Source organism: Lissotriton vulgaris, chromosome 5, assembly GCF_964263255.1.
Source record: "Lissotriton vulgaris chromosome 5, aLisVul1.2, whole genome shotgun sequence".
NCBI classification, from domain to species: Eukaryota; Metazoa; Chordata; class Amphibia; order Caudata; family Salamandridae; genus Lissotriton; species Lissotriton vulgaris.
In genome coordinates this window covers 1,687,882,390-1,687,904,326 of record NC_141693.1, presented here as the reverse complement: position 1 = coordinate 1,687,904,326, position 21,937 = coordinate 1,687,882,390, and the positions used below count along the sequence as shown (strand labels likewise).

At 46.0% G+C, this 21,937-nt stretch overlaps 1 protein-coding gene across 1 annotated transcript in view; it reads left to right on the top strand.

The window, feature by feature from the left end:
- MRC2 (mannose receptor C-type 2) overlaps nucleotides 1–21,937 on the top strand; it is a 531,676-nt gene that overhangs the window by 410,626 nt on the left and 99,113 nt on the right. Inside the window, 2 exon segments of the mRNA XM_086923828.1 lie at nucleotides 1,464–1,531; nucleotides 2,375–2,475. Coding sequence (XP_086779954.1) covers nucleotides 1,464–1,531; nucleotides 2,375–2,475 — 169 coding nt within the window.

Below are 21,937 nucleotides of genomic sequence, written 5' to 3'. Positions count from 1 at the left end.
AATACGTACTTTACCTTATTGTGAAGATCTTGCTCTGAAAATAAAGCACAAACGAAGTATATTTTTCCAAAATTGGTGTGGATCTCCTTTTTGAGACGTTTGTCGATTACTGGTCAGTGTTGTGCAATAAATAACGTATACTCCTCTGTGTTAGGCCTACTACTTGCCTATACTACCACTAATACATTGAGCCCTGTACACTTTTGGGGAACCCTTGGACTATGCACGGTATAACCACCTAGTGGTATACCATATGCAGAGCCAACTTCCTACACTGGACGAAGTGAAATAAAGCAAAGACGTCTACTGACAACAAAGATATGAATTGTCAAAGAAATGCTCTTTCCTCTAACCACGCACGGATGTGAAAGATGGACGACTAATAAAAATAAACATTAAAGACTCCTTCAAACTCAGCTGCTGGTGTAGGCTTTTTCGTACCCCATAGACTGCTAGAAGAATTAATCAATCAATACTTAACCAGATCAAGGGGTAATTTTCATTAGAATGGTTGATAAAAATGAATCTCAAATATTTTGGCCACATAATGAGTCCTTTGAAAAAAACGTTCTGTTGGAAACGATGGAATGAAAACAGAAAAGAGAAAGACCGAGACCACAGTGGTTAGACAGTCAAGAATTTTACAAATTAGAATCTCCAAGACCTAAAGAATTTTGTTATCGACTGAAACAATAGGAGGATTTTTTTCTAACAAATCACCAAGACTCTGATACGACTGATAAAACAGCAACAATAATATACATCTGTATTGGGACATTGTCGGATTACAGTTAACATCCTAGGAAGCCATAATGACGCTGCTCAGGTTGACTGGCAAAAGTAAAATAAAACTTACAATTAAATAAACCTTCAGACTCAACCACTAGATGGCTGAATAATGCATAGAATGTGAATGTAGAAGAGCTTCAAGATTCAATATCATTGTCGCAGGTGAGTAACTGGTTTCATAATTCATTGCATTTTTGTGCAGAAAGGACAGGCGTTCAGACTTATACATTGCCAAAGATAATTGTTTGGAAAGCTGCAAAATAGAGTACTGTTTAGGTGCTCTAATATTTCTCTTTTTATAGTTTAATTGAATGTTCTCTTTGAAACACATCACTGAAAGTATTCTGGTTTCCAAGCCATTGCAGCCATCTAGTTTCAATGTGATCAAATGTTTGTATTGTATTATTGTATGGTACTTGAGTTGTAAATATATTGTAAATTATTTTCAGTAACCACAACAGTACCACTGTGGGTCCTGTGGAGAAGTTTTAGAACTGCTCTTTTAAAACATTGAAGTGATTAAAGTCCTATTAAGGGGCGAATTTGCAGTCTATTTGTTGTCAGATTTCGGGCTCTCAAAGTTTGACAGTGCCTAACAGTTTAAAGTCCTGCTCCAATGGCTCTTCCATTGCAGGGGTCTGTTCCTCATGATGTATTCTATCTCTGTCATGCAGTTTGCACGTGGACAGGAACAGCACTGGTGGATTGGGCTGAATTCCAATGAAAACTATGGGCCCTTCAGGTAGGTCTGCAGTTGATGCTGTTAGGGTATGATATGCCCAAAAAAAAGGGCACAAGCAGTACATTGAATCCAAAACCCACTGGACCAGAAGGACATCTTCCTGTCACATCTTTTTGTACACATAGCTTTTTTTACCATGTGTGGACGCTGTACTGTCTCAGCTGTTGCTACTGAAAGGCGTACATGACTGGGGCAGATTATTCAGCCTCTACCTGACTGACTCTACCCCAATGTAAACAACCTTTCAGAGATGCAGGCAGTCAGCCCAGCTGCTGATTATCCTCTGCCATGTAACTCCTGCACTAATCCCCTCCCGAAGCTCAGCAGTGTAAAGATTTTGGCCTCTGTAGTGGACGGACTGAGTACTATCTTGAAGCTGCGGTGTAAGCTCGCACGTACACAAAAAATGATTGGTAAAAAATGTTAGATATTTCATACTTTTTAGATGCAAACATTGTCTAGCACTGGTAGGAGGGAGCCTCGTGAGGAGAAAACGCCCCAGACCCCTGAAGCCCAGTCCCCCATGCTCTCTATAAAGCACTTTAGAGTTCTCTAGATAGATTGTTGTTTGCCTTTTATATATTATTTCTAATAACGTGCGCATATTCAACGACAGAAAAGAAAACCCATTTGCAACATAGAACACCATATATTATAAAGGCAGAAATCTCATCAGATGGAAAACCTTTAGGTATTGAGATCTCCTGCCTCTCCGATTGTTCAAACAGCAGGTCCTCTAGTGAGGTGAACTCTACCCTCTCCCCCTCGCTGATTGTAAGGATAGGCTCTCTGCGTCCTTGTCTGATACAATTTTGAAGGTATTGCCTATTTGTATGTTTGCAGGTGGTCCGATGGCACTCTCCTTAACTTCGTCTCCTGGGCGCATGGCAAGCCCCGTCCTATCACCAAGGATAAGAAATGTGTATACATGACAGCGAGCCGAGGTGAGGGATCCTTTTGTGTGTTTGAATTGTTTTGTCACAGGCAACTGGGCTTTTCCGCTGAAGATGAAGATTGCCCATCTGGAACTTACATCAAGTTTATAAAACATGTCAAACACTTTCTTAAGGCTTACAGTTCATTAACCTTACATCAGGCATAGCACGGCTCGACCTCTAAAGCCCTGATGGCATTAAGAAAGACATTGGCTCTGTGCTCAGATGGGAACTGGGAGCCTGGGCATGTTCTCCACACAGGCAGTAATGCAGCGGGAAACCGCGTTTACAATGCTGTCATTATATTGCGTGCTTTTACAATGCGGTCGTTACAACGACTGCGATGTTAGTACGCGATGTAATGACATCACAAGTCATTACAACGACTACCAGTAGAGGGTGCTCAGGTATTGGAAATGAATTCCAACACCTTCCCTACTGTTGTGCAAACAGGAATAGGAGTAGTATATAATACTATTCCTAAGTCCAGCGTGCCTCCTACTGGAAGTCGTTGTAAAGACTTGCGATGTAATACATCACGTACTAACAACGTGGTCGTTGTAACGACACGCAATGTATTACATCGCGTTGTAATGCGCCATATTCTAATGCAGCCTGCATGGAGAACATGGAAAGTGCACATGATGGTTTGACCGGCCCAAGTGGGCCGGTCAAAGCGTCACTGCACACTTACAAGTCGGCAAACCACCCCTCCTGCCCTGCTCCGAGAGCAGAGCTGCCCGCCCTCAAAGCAGATGTAAACAATAAAATATTAATAACAACTGTAGTTGTATTCTTTCTGTGCTCCTCGTCCGAAGCGCAGAGATACTCCTTTGGTAGTCGATTCTGGCACTATATAAATAAATAAATAAATACACATGTTATCATTTTATTGTTCCTAATTACACTGCTTAAAAGCAGTGGAGTGATGCTCCTCCGCCTTAGCGGAGGAGCTGCCACTGCCTAATGCTCTCTTTTGTGGTAGTGTGGGCAAGCAGTTTAGGCTTATAAGAGGATAGTGTTAAGCATTTATTGCACACACAGAGTCAGTAAGTGAGGCACACACTCTATAAAGGAATCGAACACCAATTTATAAAAATAATGCAGATTATTATATGAATTTATACACCAAGATCATCGTAATCAAGTAAGTACTTTTTGAGATAGGGATTTTTCAGAAAATAGAAAATCACTGTATTTGTACTTGGCAACAACTTACAGGGCTGTTCTTCTGAACCTAAGGTAAGTATGGGGCAAGGTCTAAGGCAGCACCAGCAGGTCACCTCGGTCTGCTCTGGGGCAACTGGGTGCAGAGGTGATTTGAAGGCTGCTGTGGGCGAAGATGAGCATGGCGTGGTGTAAAGGGCGGGGCAAAGAGTCACCTGTTGAAGCGACAATGTGACGCTAGCAAACATTGGCAAATGCAAGGGTATATTGGATGCACATTCTCTTTTGAGCTTCCAAACGTGATCATTTTAAATGACCTCAACTATTAGATGGCTAACATGCAAGACACAGAAGTCTTAGACTTCCATGAATCCATGAGCTCTTTTGTGATTCCCCAAACTGTCTAGGGACTAGCTCACAATTTGGGCCATGCTCTTGATTAAATCTTTCTCTCAATTACATTGTTACATTTCTTTAATCCTATCCCTATGTTCTGGGCTGATATTGTTAATACCGTTTGAAATATTGCAAGGATTTAAAACATTGAACATTCTGAGTTTTCAAAACCTTGTGGCGCTCTTGGAAAAAATTATTTAGTCAAGTGCACAAAGATTTTAGAATTTTAATTCAGCTGCAGAAGCATTAACATTTTTCAGTGATAACTTAATATTTACCCTTAATGCGTTACCACCCATTACAACTTCACTTTAAGGCCAAATACATTTCAGAAGAAATGGTTCTCTGACAGTCTTAAAGTCCAACTTTTAAAAGTAAGACACTAAGAATGCAAATTGAAAGCAACTTATTCAAGTGAGGATGCATCAGTTTGTAAAACAGAACTGAAATCATACAAGAAACAAATCTTCGAGGCATGTGTGCTGTATATACACATGCTTTGCCTAAGTCTGCTACCTATTGTTGGGCCCGGATGATTGCAAGTTGTTTTTGTTCCAAGACGTTTTCTTCAAGTCACAAGGTTGTGTGACTTCTCCTCTTGGTAATATGGCGCATGGTCATCGATGCCATCTCCAGATTGTTTTTTTACGCCGCCGGGTACAGTTGTTATCTCTCTGATCCGCTTTGAGACTCCTTTGAACAACCTATATGTTCTCATATATATCGCCACTCAATGGTATTTTCTCGATCGCGCAGTTCATTGTGTCCGAGAGCTCACGCTTTTGCGTAGCGGATCGTCGTCTCGCTCTCGCAGCCTACGGGCCACCCCCGGCCGGGCTCCCTTTCTCCATTTCAGCATCCTTTGGAGAATGACCTGCTGAAGGAACTAACTCCATTCTAAGTTTCCCATACCGACCATGCAGAATCAGAGTCTCAATCTGATCTGGATTCAGCCGCCTTTCAGCCGGACAAAGGAATCGGGCAGTGAGTACTACTAAGCCTGAACCAAAGCCCAAATCGGTCTCGACTGGAAAAAACTGCTTGCGGTCTGCCTCTGCAAAAAGGCCATGGCTTGCACCAAAAGACAGAATCGTAAGCCCCGCCCTCGGCCCAGTTCCGAAATGTCGGCCTTCAGCAGAGGCCTCCACCTCTTCCACATTTGTGCTTATATTGCCTCAACCTTTGGTATCAGCACCAAAACAGAAGCTGGTTATTTTGGATCTGACAGTCGCTCCACCTAAGTCGAAGCTCCCATTACCGAAGTATTTTACTTTCTGATCAAAGACTCCACTGGAGCTTATCCTCAATGCCAATCAGGAACGACTCGACCCAAAGCAAAAAACGCTCCAGATTCAACCTGGAACTAAGAAAATTGTGCTTCAGGCTGCAAAAACCCAGACTTCAAGAAAACAATTAACTTTCTAGAAGGCTTGAGATGCTCTTCTACAACCTCAAAAGAAAGAATATGCTGCAACAAGCACTTTGCACATTCCAACACCACCATCCGCTCCATGACCAACACCATCTGAGCCAGTTGATCTATCTTCTCACTCACCCATAATAGATGAAAAGGAGGATATGCCACAAGAAATGCACCCAGGGGATGCCTGGGATGATTATAATGTGCATCCTTGAGGGGATACAGACCCTGATCTCTATCCCACAGGCCATCACCACCTGATGACGCTACTGTTTAGTAAGAGCAGCAGTTTACCATCAGGTTCCCTTGCATAAAGATACAATAGAAAAGGACTTTCCTTTTAAAGCCGTATCTAACACTCAGAGGGGCGCACAATACCTGCCATTCCTCAAGGGCATGGTACGCCACACAGAGGACATGTTTAGGAACCTGTCAAGGCGAGAGTTATAACAGCACATATTGACAAAAAATACCATCAGGTCATATTTATATTCAAGGTCATTTAACCGGAGGCTTCCTAATCTTGTCTAATGCAAGGAAAAGGGCCAACTCCCAAATACCAGGAGAGGCGCCACCTCTGGACAAGGAATCCAAATTGATAGATTATTCTGGAAAACGGGTAACTTCCCAAGCATCTAATTATTGCTACATAGCTAATAGCCAGGCTTTATTAGCTAGACATGATAGGGCGCATTGGTACAAAATGGAGGGGTTCCTCCAGTACCTCTCAGAGTAATACAAAAAAAGGGCAGCTCCATGAAGTGTGCCTAAGACGCAGCTGATTCCACTGCTAGGGAGATAAATACTAGCATTCTATTGCGTAGACACGCATGGCTTTGTGTCTCAGGATTCAAGCCTGAGATAAAGCAGGCAATCTTACACCTATTGTTTGACAAAGACCACCATTTCGGACCTCGGGTGGACACAGCCCTAGACAACATGAAAAAGGGCACAGAGGTCACAAAATCAATGGGAGCTTTTCAAACAACCGCATATTGTGAGTCCTTTCGTAGGCCTACCGATAGGCAAGGTGCAAGACCCACCTCCTCTGACACTGGGGCAGTATATAAAAATCAGGGACCAACCTATAGTCCAAAAACATTCTATAGAGGTTCCTATAGAAGAAACAATTTTAAAGGAAGTGGTCTGGGAAATAATACCCGCACCTCAAACATTAATCATTAACAATTACTTCTTTACCATTACCCCAGACCACTTAACACCTTTTGGGGGTCATCTTCACAACTTTCTGACAAATTAGAACTCAATCACAACAGATCGATGGGTGTTGGATATTATCCAACATGGCTACTGTTGTAAACTAGTTACAACTCCTCCAAATATCCAACCTCGCAAAGATACACACCTATCAATACAACATCAAATTCTTCTTCAACAGGAAATAGCAGCTCTATTACAAAAAGAAGCAATAGAACCAGTTCAAAAACAATTGCAAGGGACAGGGGTATACTCGCTATACTTCCTTATCCCCCAAAAAGATGGGTCTTTACGCCCCATTCTCGATCTCAGACCACTAAACCATTACATTATATCAGTACACTTCCATATGGTCAATCTTCAGGAAATTCTTCCATTGTTACAAAAGGGAGATTTCATGACCACCCTGAATTTAAAGGATACATATTTTCACATACCCATCCATCATGCACACAGAACGTATCTCGGGTTTCAATTTCAGGGCAACCATTAACAATTCAAAGTTCTTCCATTTAGCATTACCACCGCACCCAGGGTATTCAAAAATGTCTATCAGTAGTAGCAGCTCATCTTCGAAGACACAACATGCATGTGTTTCCATATCTAGACGACTGGTTAATAAAAGCAAGCAGCCTCAACCTCTGCAACCACAATACTTAACAAACCATAACTCATCTACATCAATTAGGGTTCAGCATCAATCTACAAAAGTGAAACCTACAACCACATACCATACAGCCAAATCTAGGAGCTATGCTCAACACACACTCAGCACTGGCATGCCCAAATCTAGACAGAATCAACAACATAGTATAATTAATTCAACAGTTTCAAACAGGGATATATATCCCATCCAAAAGATTTCTATGGCTTTTTGGTATGATGACATCCTGTATCCTGATAGTCCCACATTCCAGGAATGTCTCTCATCAGTGGACTCAATCACTGGGTCAACTTTACGATCTAGTGTTGGAAGAAAGCTGCACATTCCACTCTCTGCAAAGGTGGAATCCACAGAATTTATCTAAAGGGCGGCCATTTCAAGATCTAGTTCCGCAGATAATTCTCACAGCAGATATTACCCTTAAAGTTTAGGGAGCCCATCTCCAGAATCTCACAACACAGGGATTATGGTATTCCAAACACAAGTATCTCCATATCAATCACCTAGAGATGTAAGCTGTTCACTTCCTACCTCACCTACTACAGAAAGTTGTCCTAGTTCAAACAGACAATATGACAACCATGTATTATATACAAAAACGGGGGAGGGGGGCAATCTCTCGAATAATCTCAGCACAGAAAATATGGAGCATAGCAATACAGAACATTTGTGTCCTAGCAGAATATGTCCCAGGGACAAGCAACCAAGTTGCGGACCTTCTAACCAGAACTCAGCTACAAGTCCACAATGGGAACTCCACCACACAGTCCTTCTACCGTACTTCCAAAGGTGGGGGTTTCCACAAATATATCTGTTCGCAACCAAAGGAAATTAAAAATGCCAAAACTTTGCAAGCAGGTATCCACACCAACAGTCCAATGGCAATGTTCTATGCATCAGTTGGTCAGGGATATTTACCTACGCTTGTCCGCCTCTCCCATGTCTTCCAACAGTGGCCAGGAAACTACTGCAAAACCCATCTTACAATGATACTCATTGCACCAACATAGGCTCGCCAGAACACTTGGAAATAAATATCCCTAGTTCCACACAAGAAGCATCACATCAAGCTGAAACTTCTCACACAAAACAAAGGGACACTAAGACACCCCAATCCCATGAATAAACCTTGCAATTTGGCTCCTACGGTATTAGAATTTTGATATCTAAACTAGCCACAAGAATGTATGGACATTTTTAAGGATGCCCGTAAACCTAGCCAAAGGCAATGTTTTGCGGCCAAATGGAAATGATTTGTTGTTTACTGTCATCAACAGAACATCAACCCTCCTATTGCAAGGGCGCAGACACTCATTACTTATTGCATTTGCGAACAGGGTTAGCATATATATCCATACGCTTACACCTGCCGTTTTTTTCAGCCTATTTGCAGAATAGACAGCACTTATCATTATTTAAGACTCCTGGCGTTAAAGCTTTGATGGAGGGACTAAAAAGAACCATTCCTCCCACGCTTCCTCCTGCACCAGCATGAAACTCAAACATTGTATTAAGACGACTCATGGGTCCTCCTTTCAAACCTCTTCTCTCAATTGCAATACTTATCATGGAAGCTTGCCTTTTTAATTGCTATCACTTCTCTTAGAACGGTCAGTGAAAATCCGACATTAACACTTGAGAAACCTTTCTTCGAGCTACATAGAGACAAAGTGGTACTCAGAACAAATCCTAAGTTCCTTCCAAAGCAGTTTCCAATTTTCATATTAATTATTCCATTGAATTACCTGTGATTTTCCCGCAACCCTATTCTGTTGCTGGAAGAGCATTACACACATTAGATGTTAAAAGAGCCTTAACGTATTTCATTGACCGAACTAAAACATTCAGAAAGACAAAGCAACTATTTGTTCGAGGCATGTGGGCTGCTGAATTCATATCTGTGCACAGATCGCCGCCTAGTGTTGGGTCCGGATGATTGCACATTGTTGTCCTGGAAGAGTCTTCGAAGTATCACGAGATAGGTGGCTCCTCCCCCGGACTACAGTGCGCATGGGCTTCCTCTCCATCCTTAGATAGTTTTTTTCCGCCATTGGGTTTGGATGTACTTTTCTTTACTCAAGTTCGGAAACTCTTTAAAGGCCAAAAGGCCTTCGGGCGTCTGTATTGTTTCGATCGGTGCTGAGTTCTTGTTCCAGTTCTTCTTGAAGCAGGACGTCGAAGAGCGCTGTGTGGTCTTTTCGACACCGGAGGCCCGATCGTCGATGGAACGGAGCACGTTCAAACGATGCCCCCTTTGCAACTCTAAGTACCCGCACATCGATGTACACCCGGTGTGCAACAAGTGCTTATCACCAGAGCACGATGAGAACAACTGTCTAGCTTGTGCTCGATTCAGGTCGAAGAAGACGCTTAGACTCCGACGCGCAGCGAGGCAAACTATGTCGAAGCCAGCGCCCGACCCAGTGAATATCTTTGACGAGGACGACGATGAGGTCGTCGAGACGGAGTATCCAGAACACCAGTCGGATCCCGGTTCGGAGCATGACTCCACCTATTATGAAGACGACGAGTACAACGTCGAAGAAGAAAACGTCGACGAGGTAAGGGACGACGTATCCCCCATCGGAGCCGTTGATGACGACTCGAGCGATGAACCAGGCCCAACAGTCAGTACAGGGCCCGAAACAGACACTCAAAGGCTTTCAAAGGCTCAGGTCGAGGCATTAGCCAAGATCATCAAGAACATTCTATAGCCCCGCGTCAAGGCCCGGCTAAGAATACATCACATGAGCCATCGGTCCAACTGGTCAAAACGAAACCAAAAGCCATTGAGTCAAAACCGAAACTGCTGAAAATAGTCTTCGGGTCCAAAAGCTCGGACCCATCGGAGTCGACAAAGACAAAAGGTGTCGACGACCCTGCGGGGTCAAAAGTAAAAAGTGTCGAACCGAAGATCGGTGCGCTGAAGTCCGCCATTAAAGCTAAGCACGTCGAACCGAAGAAGTCGACGCCGACGGACAGCGACACAAACAAGGGACACGAGTCTCGGAAGATTCTCGATCCGAAGCATCAGGTCGACAGGCCACAGCTCGTCAAAGGCCTCGAGTCAAAATCCAAAAGCTCCTCGAAGGACCACGTCGAGTCGAGGCAGAAGAGCGCGCCTCCGACACCACATGCACCAAAGTCGACGCAAGGCCAAAAACATATTGGCGAGAAGGCCAAGTCGGTCGACCCTACATCGACGCCGGCGCCGAAGAAGGCCAGCCTGTCTAAAGACACTATGCCAGCGATAAAATTCGGACTGCCACCAACTGCACGCCCCAAGGCGCTCGATCCGAAACCTGGGGTCGAAACACCCAAACAGGTGTCATTGGGAAAAAGGCGTCATTCTTTAGAAGAGGACATTAGGTACCAAGAGCCCTCATATGATGACCAGTCGAAGCTACATATCGACTCCGAATCTGGTAGGCTTACTATTTATCAAAGGAAAATTAGGTTGGAAACTCCTCTGGAATCATACAAAATTCCACTCAAAAAGAAAAGGGATTCTGCAACGTCACCTGTCCTTTTTGAAACTGTGAGGTACCATGGCCAAGACACTTCTGCATACTCACCCACACCCACTGCTGAGGATATAGGGTATGACGATGATGAACAATATAATTACCCTGCGGACACTGATCAGGATGACCAGACTCAAGCCTGGACAGACCCTGCTGACCAGGGGGAATCTCAGACTATTCCTGATACTCCCTCTTATTCTGTAAAAACTTCACCAACAGAAGATACAGCTGCTTTCAACGCTTTAATTGAAAGGGCAAACACAACAAGTGATGGACAGAATGTGGATCAATGTCACACACTCACCCCAGTCCAAGGATCTGGGCCTAAATCCATCGTTATTTTGCACTCCACACCACCCTGGGTTAGACAATGGCGATATGCAAATCAGCTCTGACCCTGAGCCTCATGGGAACAGTCCAGTCCGAACTACAAAAGCCATGTCCTTCCCAGAACGGAATCAAGCATCCGAGGACCGGACCGGTTTCGAGGTAACACCTCTCATCAGCCCGGCTAGCTTGACTCCAGTGGTGTGGAGTGCCTGGGACCCACGTCTGGGCATCCCCAGCGCACTTATGGCGGAAATTGCAAACACAACAAGTGATGGACAGAATGTGGATCAATGTCACACACTCACCCCAGTCCAAGGATCTGGGCCTAAATCCATCGTTATTTTGCACTCCACACCACCCTGGGTTAGACAATGGCGATATGCAAATCAGCTCTGACCCTGAGCCTCATGGGAACAGTCCAGTCCGAACTACAAAAGCCATGTCCTTCCCAGAACGGAATCAAGCATCCGAGGACCGGACCGGTTTCGAGGTAACACCTCTCATCAGCCCGGCTAGCTTGACTCCAGTGGTGTGGAGTGCCTGGTACCCACGTCTGGGCATCCCCAGCGCACTTATGGCGGAAATTGCAAACACAACAAGTGATGGACAGAATGTGGATCAATGTCACACACTCACCCCAGTCCAAGGATCTGGGCCTAAATCCATCGTTATTTTGCACTCCACACCACCCTGGGTTAGACAATGGCGATATGCAAATCAGCTCTGACCCTGAGCCTCATGGGAACAGTCCAGTCCGAACTACAAAAGCCATGTCCTTCCCAGAACGGAATCAAGCATCCGAGGACCGGACCGGTTTCGAGGTAACACCTCTCATCAGCCCGGCTAGCTTGACTCCAGTGGTGTGGAGTGCCTGGGACCCACGTCTGGGCATCCCCAGCGCACTTATGGCGGAAATTGCAAACACAACAAGTGATGGACAGAATGTGGATCAATGTCACACACTCACCCCAGTCCAAGGATCTGGGCCTAAATCCATCGTTATTTTGCACTCCACACCACCCTGGGTTAGACAATGGCGATATGCAAATCAGCTCTGACCCTGAGCCTCATGGGAACAGTCCAGTCCGAACTACAAAAGCCATGTCCTTCCCAGAACGGAATCAAGCATCCGAGGACCGGACCGGTTTCGAGGTAACACCTCTCATCAGCCCGGCTAGCTTGACTCCAGTGGTGTGGAGTGCCTGGGACCCACGTCTGGGCATCCCCAGCGCACTAATGGCGGAAATTGCAAACACAACAAGTGATGGACAGAATGTGGATCAATGTCACACACTCACCCCAGTCCAAGGATCTGGGCCTAAATCCATCGTTATTTTGCACTCCACACCACCCTGGGTTAGACAATGGCGATATGCAAATCAGCTCTGACCCTGAGCCTCATGGGAACAGTCCAGTCCGAACTACAAAGCCATGTCCTTCCCAGAACGGAATCAAGCATCCGAGGACCGGACCGGTTTCGAGGTAACACCTCTCATCAGCCCGGCTAGCTTGACTCCAGTGGTGTGGAGTGCCTGGGACCCACGTCTGGGCATCCCCAGCGCACTTATGGCGGAAATTGCAAACACAACAAGTGATGGACAGAATGTGGATCAATGTCACACACTCACCCCAGTCCAAGGATCTGGGCCTAAATCCATCGTTATTTTGCACTCCACACCACCCTGGGTTAGACAATGGCGATATGCAAATCAGCTCTGACCCTGAGCCTCATGGGAACAGTCCAGTCCGAACTACAAAAGCCATGTCCTTCCCAGAACGGAATCAAGCATCCGAGGACCGGACCGGTTTCGAGGTAACACCTCTCATCAGCCCGGCTAGCTTGACTCCAGTGGTGTGGAGTGCCTGGGACCCACGTCTGGGCATCCCCAGCGCACTTATGGCGGAAATTGCAAACACAACAAGTGATGGACAGAATGTGGATCAATGTCACACACTCACCCCAGTCCAAGGATCTGGGCCTAAATCCATCGTTATTTTGCACTCCACACCACCCTGGGTTAGACAATGGCGATATGCAAATCAGCTCTGACCCTGAGCCTCATGGGAACAGTCCAGTCCGAACTACAAAAGCCATGTCCTTCCCAGAACGGAATCAAGCATCCGAGGACCGGACCGGTTTCGAGGTAACACCTCTCATCAGCCCGGCTAGCTTGACTCCAGTGGTGTGGAGTGCCTGGGACCCACGTCTGGGCATCCCCAGCGCACTTATGGCGGAAATTGCAAACACAACAAGTGATGGACAGAATGTGGATCAATGTCACACACTCACCCCAGTCCAATGATCTGGGCCTAAATCCATCGTTATTTTGCACTCCACACCACCCTGGGTTAGACAATGGCGATATGCAAATCAGCTCTGACCCTGAGCCTCATGGGAACAGTCCAGTCCGAACTACAAAAGCCATGTCCTTCCCAGAACGGAATCAAGCATCCGAGGACCGGACCGGTTTCGAGGTAACACCTCTCATCAGCCCGGCTAGCTTGACTCCAGTGGTGTGGAGTGCCTGGGACCCACGTCTGGGCATCCCCAGCGCACTTATGGCGGAAATTGCAAACACAACAAGTGATGGACAGAATGTGGATCAATGTCACACACTCACCCCAGTCCAAGGATCTGGGCCTAAATCCATCGTTATTTTGCACTCCACACCACCCTGGGTTAGACAATGGCGATATGCAAATCAGCTCTGACCCTGAGCCTCATGGGAACAGTCCAGTCCGAACTACAAAAGCCATGTCCTTTTAATTGAAAGGGCAGCACTAAATCATGATGTGGACATGCATGCTGACCCCGTTGAGGAGAACTTCCTGTTTGACACTTTCTCCACTTCAGAGAAGTCTGTTAAAACTTTGCCAATGCTAAAAGGTGTCCTTAAACACGCAGGGGACATTTTCAAAGAAACCACTAGAGCAAGGTTTATTAACCCCATATGAATATATGTAGGGGCCTGTGGACCCTACATATATTAAGGGACAGCTGCCATTAGACTCTCTGGTGGTCTCAAATGTTCGTAAGCGCGCCAACTCACAAACTACGGGTGATGCTCCTCCTCCAGACAAAGAATCAAAAGTATTAGAAACTTCTGGGAAAAGGGTGGCTGCTCAAGCAGCTAATATTTGGAGGATTTCTAATACACAGGCCCTATTAGCCAGATACGATAGGGCGCATTATGACACTCTAGAGCAACTGCTGCAACATTTGCCTGAGAGCTACAAGGAGGGAGCTGAGATGCTAATACAGGAGGGTAAACTCATTTCCAACGCATCCATCAAATGTGCGCTAGATGCAGCAGACACTGCAGCCAGGGCCATCAACACAAGTGTCATGCTCAGGAGACATGCTTGGTTGCGCATCTCTGGGTTCAAGCCGGAGATTCAAACTACATTACTGAATCAGCCTGTGAACCCTGATTTTTTATTTGGTCCTGATGTTGACACAATTTTAGAAAAAATTTAAAAAGACACAGAGACAGCCAAGTCAATGTTTGCTTGCAGTCCCAACAGTTCAGAGGAGGTTCCTTTCGTCGCTCCAGTAACAGAGGAGCTACACGAGGACAGGCATCACAACAGATTCAATACAATAAAGGGAGCACACAAGCCACCTATAATAAAAATAATAGAGGTGGATACCGTGGCAACAGCAGCAAAGGCAGAGGACGAGGGAATACCAACACCAGGTCCTCCCCCAATACTAAACAGTGACGCCTTGCCACTGCCCCCGGACCATGTAACACCAGTCGGGGGGCGATTACAACAGTTCCTGCCAGTCTGGGAGAGCATTACCACAGACAGGTGGGTGAGACAACTTATTCAGTACGGCTATTGTCTAGAGCTAACTTCCACTCCACCCAACATACCCCCAAGGCACCCTCCTATGTCCGCAGAGCACATAGACTTCTGGCAGCAAGAAGTTGTCAGCATGCTGTAAAAAGGGGCCATAGAACTCGTCCCCATACAGGAACAGGGTACAGGGGTATACTCGCTGTACTTCTTAATCCCCAAAAAGGACGGGTCTCTCAGGCCAATACTGGACCTCAGGCCCCTAAACCAATACATCTTGTCAGAACATTTCCACATGCTCACTCTACAGCAGGTTCTACCATTGCTCAGTCAGGGAGATTTCCTCGCAACACTAGACCTAAAGGACGCATATTTCCACATACCGATACATCCAGCACACAGGAAGTATCTCAGGTTTACCATACAAAATCAGCACTACCAGTTCAAGGTCCTGCCTTTCGGGGTGACAACAGCCCCCAGGGTGTTTACCAAGTGTCTAGCGACAGTAGCTGCGCACCTACGGAGAAACCATATTCACGTCTACCCCTATCTGGACGACTGGCTTATCCAAGCAAAGTCGGCCCAGCAATGTGCCAGCCACATGTCCCGCTCTATTCACCTCCTACATAGCCTCGGATTCTCATTAAACTACACAAAGTCTCATTTCCAACCCGCCCACGTACAACAGTACCTGGGGGCGACTATAGACACTCTGGCAGCAAAGGCACAGCCAAACCTAGCGAGACTCAACAGCATTCAATTGCTGATTCACAAATTCAGACCCCAACACTTGCTACCAGCACGGGTGTTTATGCAGTTGATAGGCATGATGGCCTCCTGCATCTTCATAGTCCCTCACGTGAGACTACACATGCGTCCGCTTCAGGAGTGCTTAGCACGGCAGTGGAACCAGGCTCAAGGACAATTAAAAGACCTAGTGTTGGTGACTGGTCGCGCATACAACTCTGCATTGGTGGAACCCACAAAACCTTTGCAGGGGACGACCGTTCCAGGAGCCTGTACCACATATAGTGCTGACGACAGACGCATCTCTCCTGGGCTGGGGAGCGCATGTCCTCCATTACACAATGCAGGGACTATGGACGACACAGCAAAAGAAGATGCACATCAACCTGCTGGAACTGATGGCAATCTTCATGGCACTAAAGGCGTTCAAGGTACATTTGTGCAACAAAGTCGTGTTGATCCGGACGGACAACATGATTGCCATGTACTACATACAGAAGCAGGGAGGGACACTCTCCGCAGTTGTCACATCTAGCGCAAAGCATGTGGAAGTGGACCATTCAGAGGAACATATTCCTCATGGCGGAACACCTCCCAGGCAAGGACAACCAGATGGCGGATCTGCTCAGCAGGCACAGCCACCAAATGCACGAGTGGGAGATACATCCCTCAGTGCTCCGACCGTACTTCCAGCAGTGGGGCCACCCAGAGATAGACCTGTTTGCCACAAGGGGAAACGCAAAATGCCAAAGCTTCACCGCCAGGTTTCCACATCCGCAGTCTCAGGGCAATGCGATATGGATGAACTGGTCAGGCAGGTTTGCGTACGCTTTTCCCCCAGCCCCGCTCATACCACTAGTGGCACGCAAACTGCGACAACACTCCATGACACTCATCCTAGTTGCTCCAACGTGGGCGAGGCAACCGTGGTACACCACGTTCCTAGAGCTTTCGTGGTGCCTCATCAAAGGCTGCGATTAACACCCAGTCTTTTAACGCAGAGCCATGGAGACATTCAGCACCCAGATCCGCAACAGTTGAACCTTGCGATCTGGCTCCTGAAGTCATAGAGCTTGGTTACCTGAACTTGCCTCCTGACTGTATGAATATTATCAAAGAGGCAAGAAGACCTACAACCAGAGCATGCAATGCGGCGAAGTGGAAACGATTTGTCATCTATTGTACCAATAATGACATAAATCCGCTAGATGCATCTACTCAAAACATCATATGTTACCTCTTACATTTACATAGATGCAATCTAGCCTACAGTTCCATACGTATACATTTAGCTGCAGTGGCAGCTTATCTTCAGAACAGGCAACACCTTTCCCTCTTCAGAGTACCTGCTATTAAAGCTTTTATGGAGGGACTCAAACGAGTGATTCCTCCTAGACACCCACCTTCACCTGTCTGGAACCTGAACGTGGTTCTAACCAGATTTATGGGACCACCTTTTGAACCTCTACACTTGTGTGAGATACAATTCCTAACGTGGAAAGTGGCTTTCTTAGTGGTGATTACATCACATAGAAGAGTTAGTGAGCTACTAGCCCTAACTATTCAGGAACCATTCATACAAATTCATGCAAATAGGGTAGTTCTACGTACGAATCCAAAATTTATGCCGAAGGTGGTATCCCAGTTTCACATCAATCAGACTATCGAACTGCCAGTGTTCTTCCCAAATCCAGATTCAGTGGCAGAAAGAGCTCTACATACCCTGGACGTTAAAAGAGCTCTCCTGTACTATATAGACAGGACAAAACCTTTCAGAAAGACTAAGCAACTTTTTGTTGCCTTTTCACCACAGCACAAAGGCAACCCCATTTCAAAACCAGGTATAGCCAGATGGATTGTTAAGTGCATACAAATTTGTTATCAGAAAGCTAAACGCACATTAACAGTTCCCCCAAGAGCGCATTCCACACGCAAGATAGGGGCATCCATGGCTTTCCTAGAAAACATTCCTCTAGAAGACATATGTAGAGCAGCCACATGGACTACCATACATACATTTACCAAACACTACTGCGTAGATGTACACACCAAACAGCAGGCAGCTGTAGGACAGGCTGTACTCAAAACTCTTTTACAGGCTGCTGCAGCTGGCACGGGCAACCACCGCTAGGGGGGACACTGCTATAAATTCTATGCACAGATATGAATTCAGCAGCCCACATGCCTCGAACGGAATATGCTACTTACTAGTATGCATCTGTTCTTGGCATGAAGGGCTGCTGACATTCATATCAGCCTCCCTCCTCCCCGGTGCCTGTCGCAGCTGTAGCACTCAGAATTATTCTTAGCATGGACATCACTTACTGTATCATACTCCATCCCTGTCACAATGGCGAAAAACAATCTAAGGATGGAGAGGATGCCCATGCGCACTGTAGTCCGGGGGAGGAGCCACCTATCTCGTGATACTTCGAAGACTCTTCCAGGACAACAATGTGCAATCATCCGGACCCAACACTAGGCGGCGATCTATGCACAGATATGAATGTCAGCAGCCCTTCATGCCAATAACAGATGCATACTGGTAAGTAGCATATTCTATTGCCTTCATACTACATAATAAGGGAAAGGCCATTTCAAAACTAGGATTTTCAAGATGGATCATTAAATGCCAGCAAAAGTCTTTTACATCTTCCCCTAAAGCTCATTCCATTAGAAAAATAGGAACTTCGATGGCTTTTTAGGGAACATTCCCATTGCTGACATTTGCAAACCAGCAACATGGTCAACTCCACACACATTTACAAAACATTATTGTGTGGATGTCTTTGCACGCCAACAAGCCAATGTTGGCCACGCAGTATTAAGGACTCTTTTTCAAACAACTGCAATCCCCACTGGTTAACCACTGCCTATGGAGAGGTACTGCTTCACAGTCTATGCAAAGCATGTGTATCTACAGCACATTTATTTATTTATTTATTTTATTTTGAAAGTTTTATATAGCGCGAACAAGATCTTTGCAGATATCAGAGCGCTTTACATAGGAGAAGAGCAAATATACACAGATACATCTATAGTGTTAAAAGTACAGTGAAATGATATCATAAACAATCAAGTAGTCAATTTCAAAGTCAAACAAAAAAGCAAAGGGTTCGAACAAGTAGTACAGATGAGCACTGAGTCTTTGAAGTTGATCCCCAGTAGTGGTTCATGTGCATTTAGCCATGAGGATCGCTTTTACTTCTTTCTTGAAAAGTATGGTAGATGGGATGAGTCTGATTTCAGGGGGGAGTGAGTTCCAAATCCTGGGGGCCATTCCTGAGAAAGAGCGTTTGTATGTTTTTTCTTTGCGGAATCTTTTAGGCTTTAGCAAAAGATTGTTTGTGCCTCTAGTGTTTCTGGATCCTCCAGAAATCGTTCGCTTCTGAGCGAGGTATCTAGGTGAGCTAAGGTGGATAGCCTTGTGCGTCAAACAAGCGATTTTCAGGTGTATCCTGGCTTCAAAAGGCAGCCAGTTCAGGGATTTGAAGTCAGGGGAAATGTGTGAGTGTTTTTTTGATCCAGTGATAAGTCTCGCTGCGGCGTTTAAAGAGGCTCTTATGGGTGCCGTAGTAGCTAGGGGGAGACCGCAGAGGGCGGTGCTGCCGTATTCTATTCGAGGTATGACAAGTGGTTGTACCGCAGTTTGGAAGTCTTGGCTGGAAGGAAGGGTTTAAGTTTCCTAAGGGTGTTGATTTGGTAATTTGCTCCCTTAGTCTCGAACAGATTATGTTACTTACCCTGTAAGCATCTGTTCTTGGCATGTAGTGCTGTAGTTTCACATGCTCCATACCTCCTCCCCAAAAGAACCCAGTGCAGGTTGCAGTTCACATACTTTATATACTTACATCATACCATCGCAGGGCCATCACTTTACTATACTTACACTAATACACTTTTACCTACCTACGGCTAAACAACCTGTAGATGGTGTTGATGACATGCGCAGTATTACCAAGAGAAGGAGTCACACAACCTTATTACTAAAAAAAACTTCTTGGAACAAAACTAAATCCGGAGCTACGGGTGTAGGGGTGTCCTTTTGTGTCAGGTTCTCACAGGCTCCAGTTGCAGTCGGGGGACCCTTCAGGATGAGGCTGCAGGCATAGAAGAGAAAGTCGGTGGAGGTTGCCCAATGCTGGTACGCTGGTCAGAATCCCCGGGAGGTCCTCGCTGGGGTGTTGGGCCACTCAAACTCGATCCATGGTTGCAGAGTGATGAGGACTCGCAGATTCAGCTGGATCTGGAGTCCTGGCTTGGGTTGGTGTTAGACAAATCTGGTGTCCATGGGAGATAAGAGTTCTGTAGGAAGGCAGGGCAGGTCCCCTGGGTTCTTGGAGGCTGCTGGCTGCAGGACACGCCGGGTTCAGCTCGCAGGGGTTCAGAGCAGGAGACAAGCTGCTAGTGCTGGGGCCAAAGCAGCTGTTGTCTTCTTCTTCTGTGATACAGCTCTTTGATCCTTTATCATCTTGTCACGTCGAATCTTAAGAGGCAAGGTTCACGGGTGCACGTTTCAGGGGTGTGCAGGTTGGGACCAATGGGTCCCTTCCCTGGGGTGTCTACAACTCCTGGTATGCCACTCCCCAGTGGGAGGCGGCATAGGCTTCTTCCTGATTCCAAGGGTCCTCCATCTTCAAGATGGCCGGGACAGAGAGGTGGCCTTCTCTTTGCCGCTCCCATCTGAGGGATGGGGTAGGCAAAGGTGGGCACACCTCCTTCCTGGCTAGGTTTTTACATCGGTTCTTGCCCCTAAACTGGGGGTCAGCACCAGTGGGAGTCAGTTGCTGATAGCAGCAAAAGGCTGGGAGGCAGCTAACAAAGGCGACAGGCCTTTGAAGCTCCCTCTTAGAGGACTCTGCTCATCCTGGGGGAAAAGGCTTGACACCTCTGCCCGGGATGTGCTTTGTTTCCAGTCCCAGAGAGTGGGGGCTTTCTATCCAGGGGTCCAGAAACCTGTCTGGTGGTGGCAGATGGCTGGAAGCCGGTCAGGAACTACATCAGAGTTGGTCGTTTTTCAGGTGACATCTCTAAGATGCCCTCTCAGTGCATTTTTCATTAAATCCCACACTGGCATCAGTGTTGGTTTAATGTGCCAGGAAGTGTGATACCAAACTTACCAGACTTCAGTAAAGCCATTGTGGCGATGTGGAGTTCGTGTTGACAAACTTCCAGCCTATGCATTTAAAATGGCTTCACTGCACTTACAAAATCTGTGAATGGATGGTAAAGACACTGTAGGGGCATATTGCTTCTGCAGCTATACCCTCACCTGGGTATGGTGCACCCTGCCTTTAGGGCTATAAGGCCTTCTAGAGGGGCGATTTACCCATGCCACAGGCAGTGTTGGTGGACATAACACACAGGGATGAGTGCCATGTCGATTCTTCAGTTTGGTCTGCGCCAAAACATGCAGCCTGTAATGGCAGAGTGGGGGTGTTTTGGTGAGGGGTCTTTGAGGGTGTTGCAATACATGTTTCAACTCTCAGAGACCTTCTCTGGTCACAAGGCCCTTGTTACCAGGGGTACCTTTTCCAAGGGACTTACACGTGGCCTAGAGTTGTGTCAATTGTGGGTACAAGGTACAGTTTTGGTAAAGAACACTGGTGCTGAGGGCTGGTTAGCAGGATACAAGCATGCACTCAGTCAAGTTGGCATCAGGTATGCAGCAAACATTTTAAGGGCAACCATGCAAGAAGGGGCACTTTCCTACACAATCCCTCCTAGAAAGCTGAACAATTGTTCATAACTTTTGCAAAACCACAAAGGTCTAGCCCATCTCTCAAGCAGATATTGCCAGATAGATAGTTAATTGCATCCATATTTGCTATCTTTAAGCTAAAAGAGTCATTCCTGTTGTTCCCAGATTACTCTCTACAATCAAGAAAGCAGAAGTCATGGAAACTGTCCTTAAGCTAACATATGCAAAGCAGCTCCTTGGTCAACTGCATACTCTTTTCCTATATGCGAGGGAATAGGGTATATTATATAGGAGTGGTAGGGTGACCTCACCGTGCTTAATATACTTACCAACCCGATTAGGGCCAGTAGGTTTTGTTGGTCAAATTTTTAACTCAACCCTGGTTAGCTTTGGCTTTGAGCAGTATCCTTACTCAAAACCAAGTGTAAAGCATTTTCACAGCACCAAAACAAGTGAAGAACAAATACAAGAGGCACTCAAGAAATTTGACACTAATTTACAAA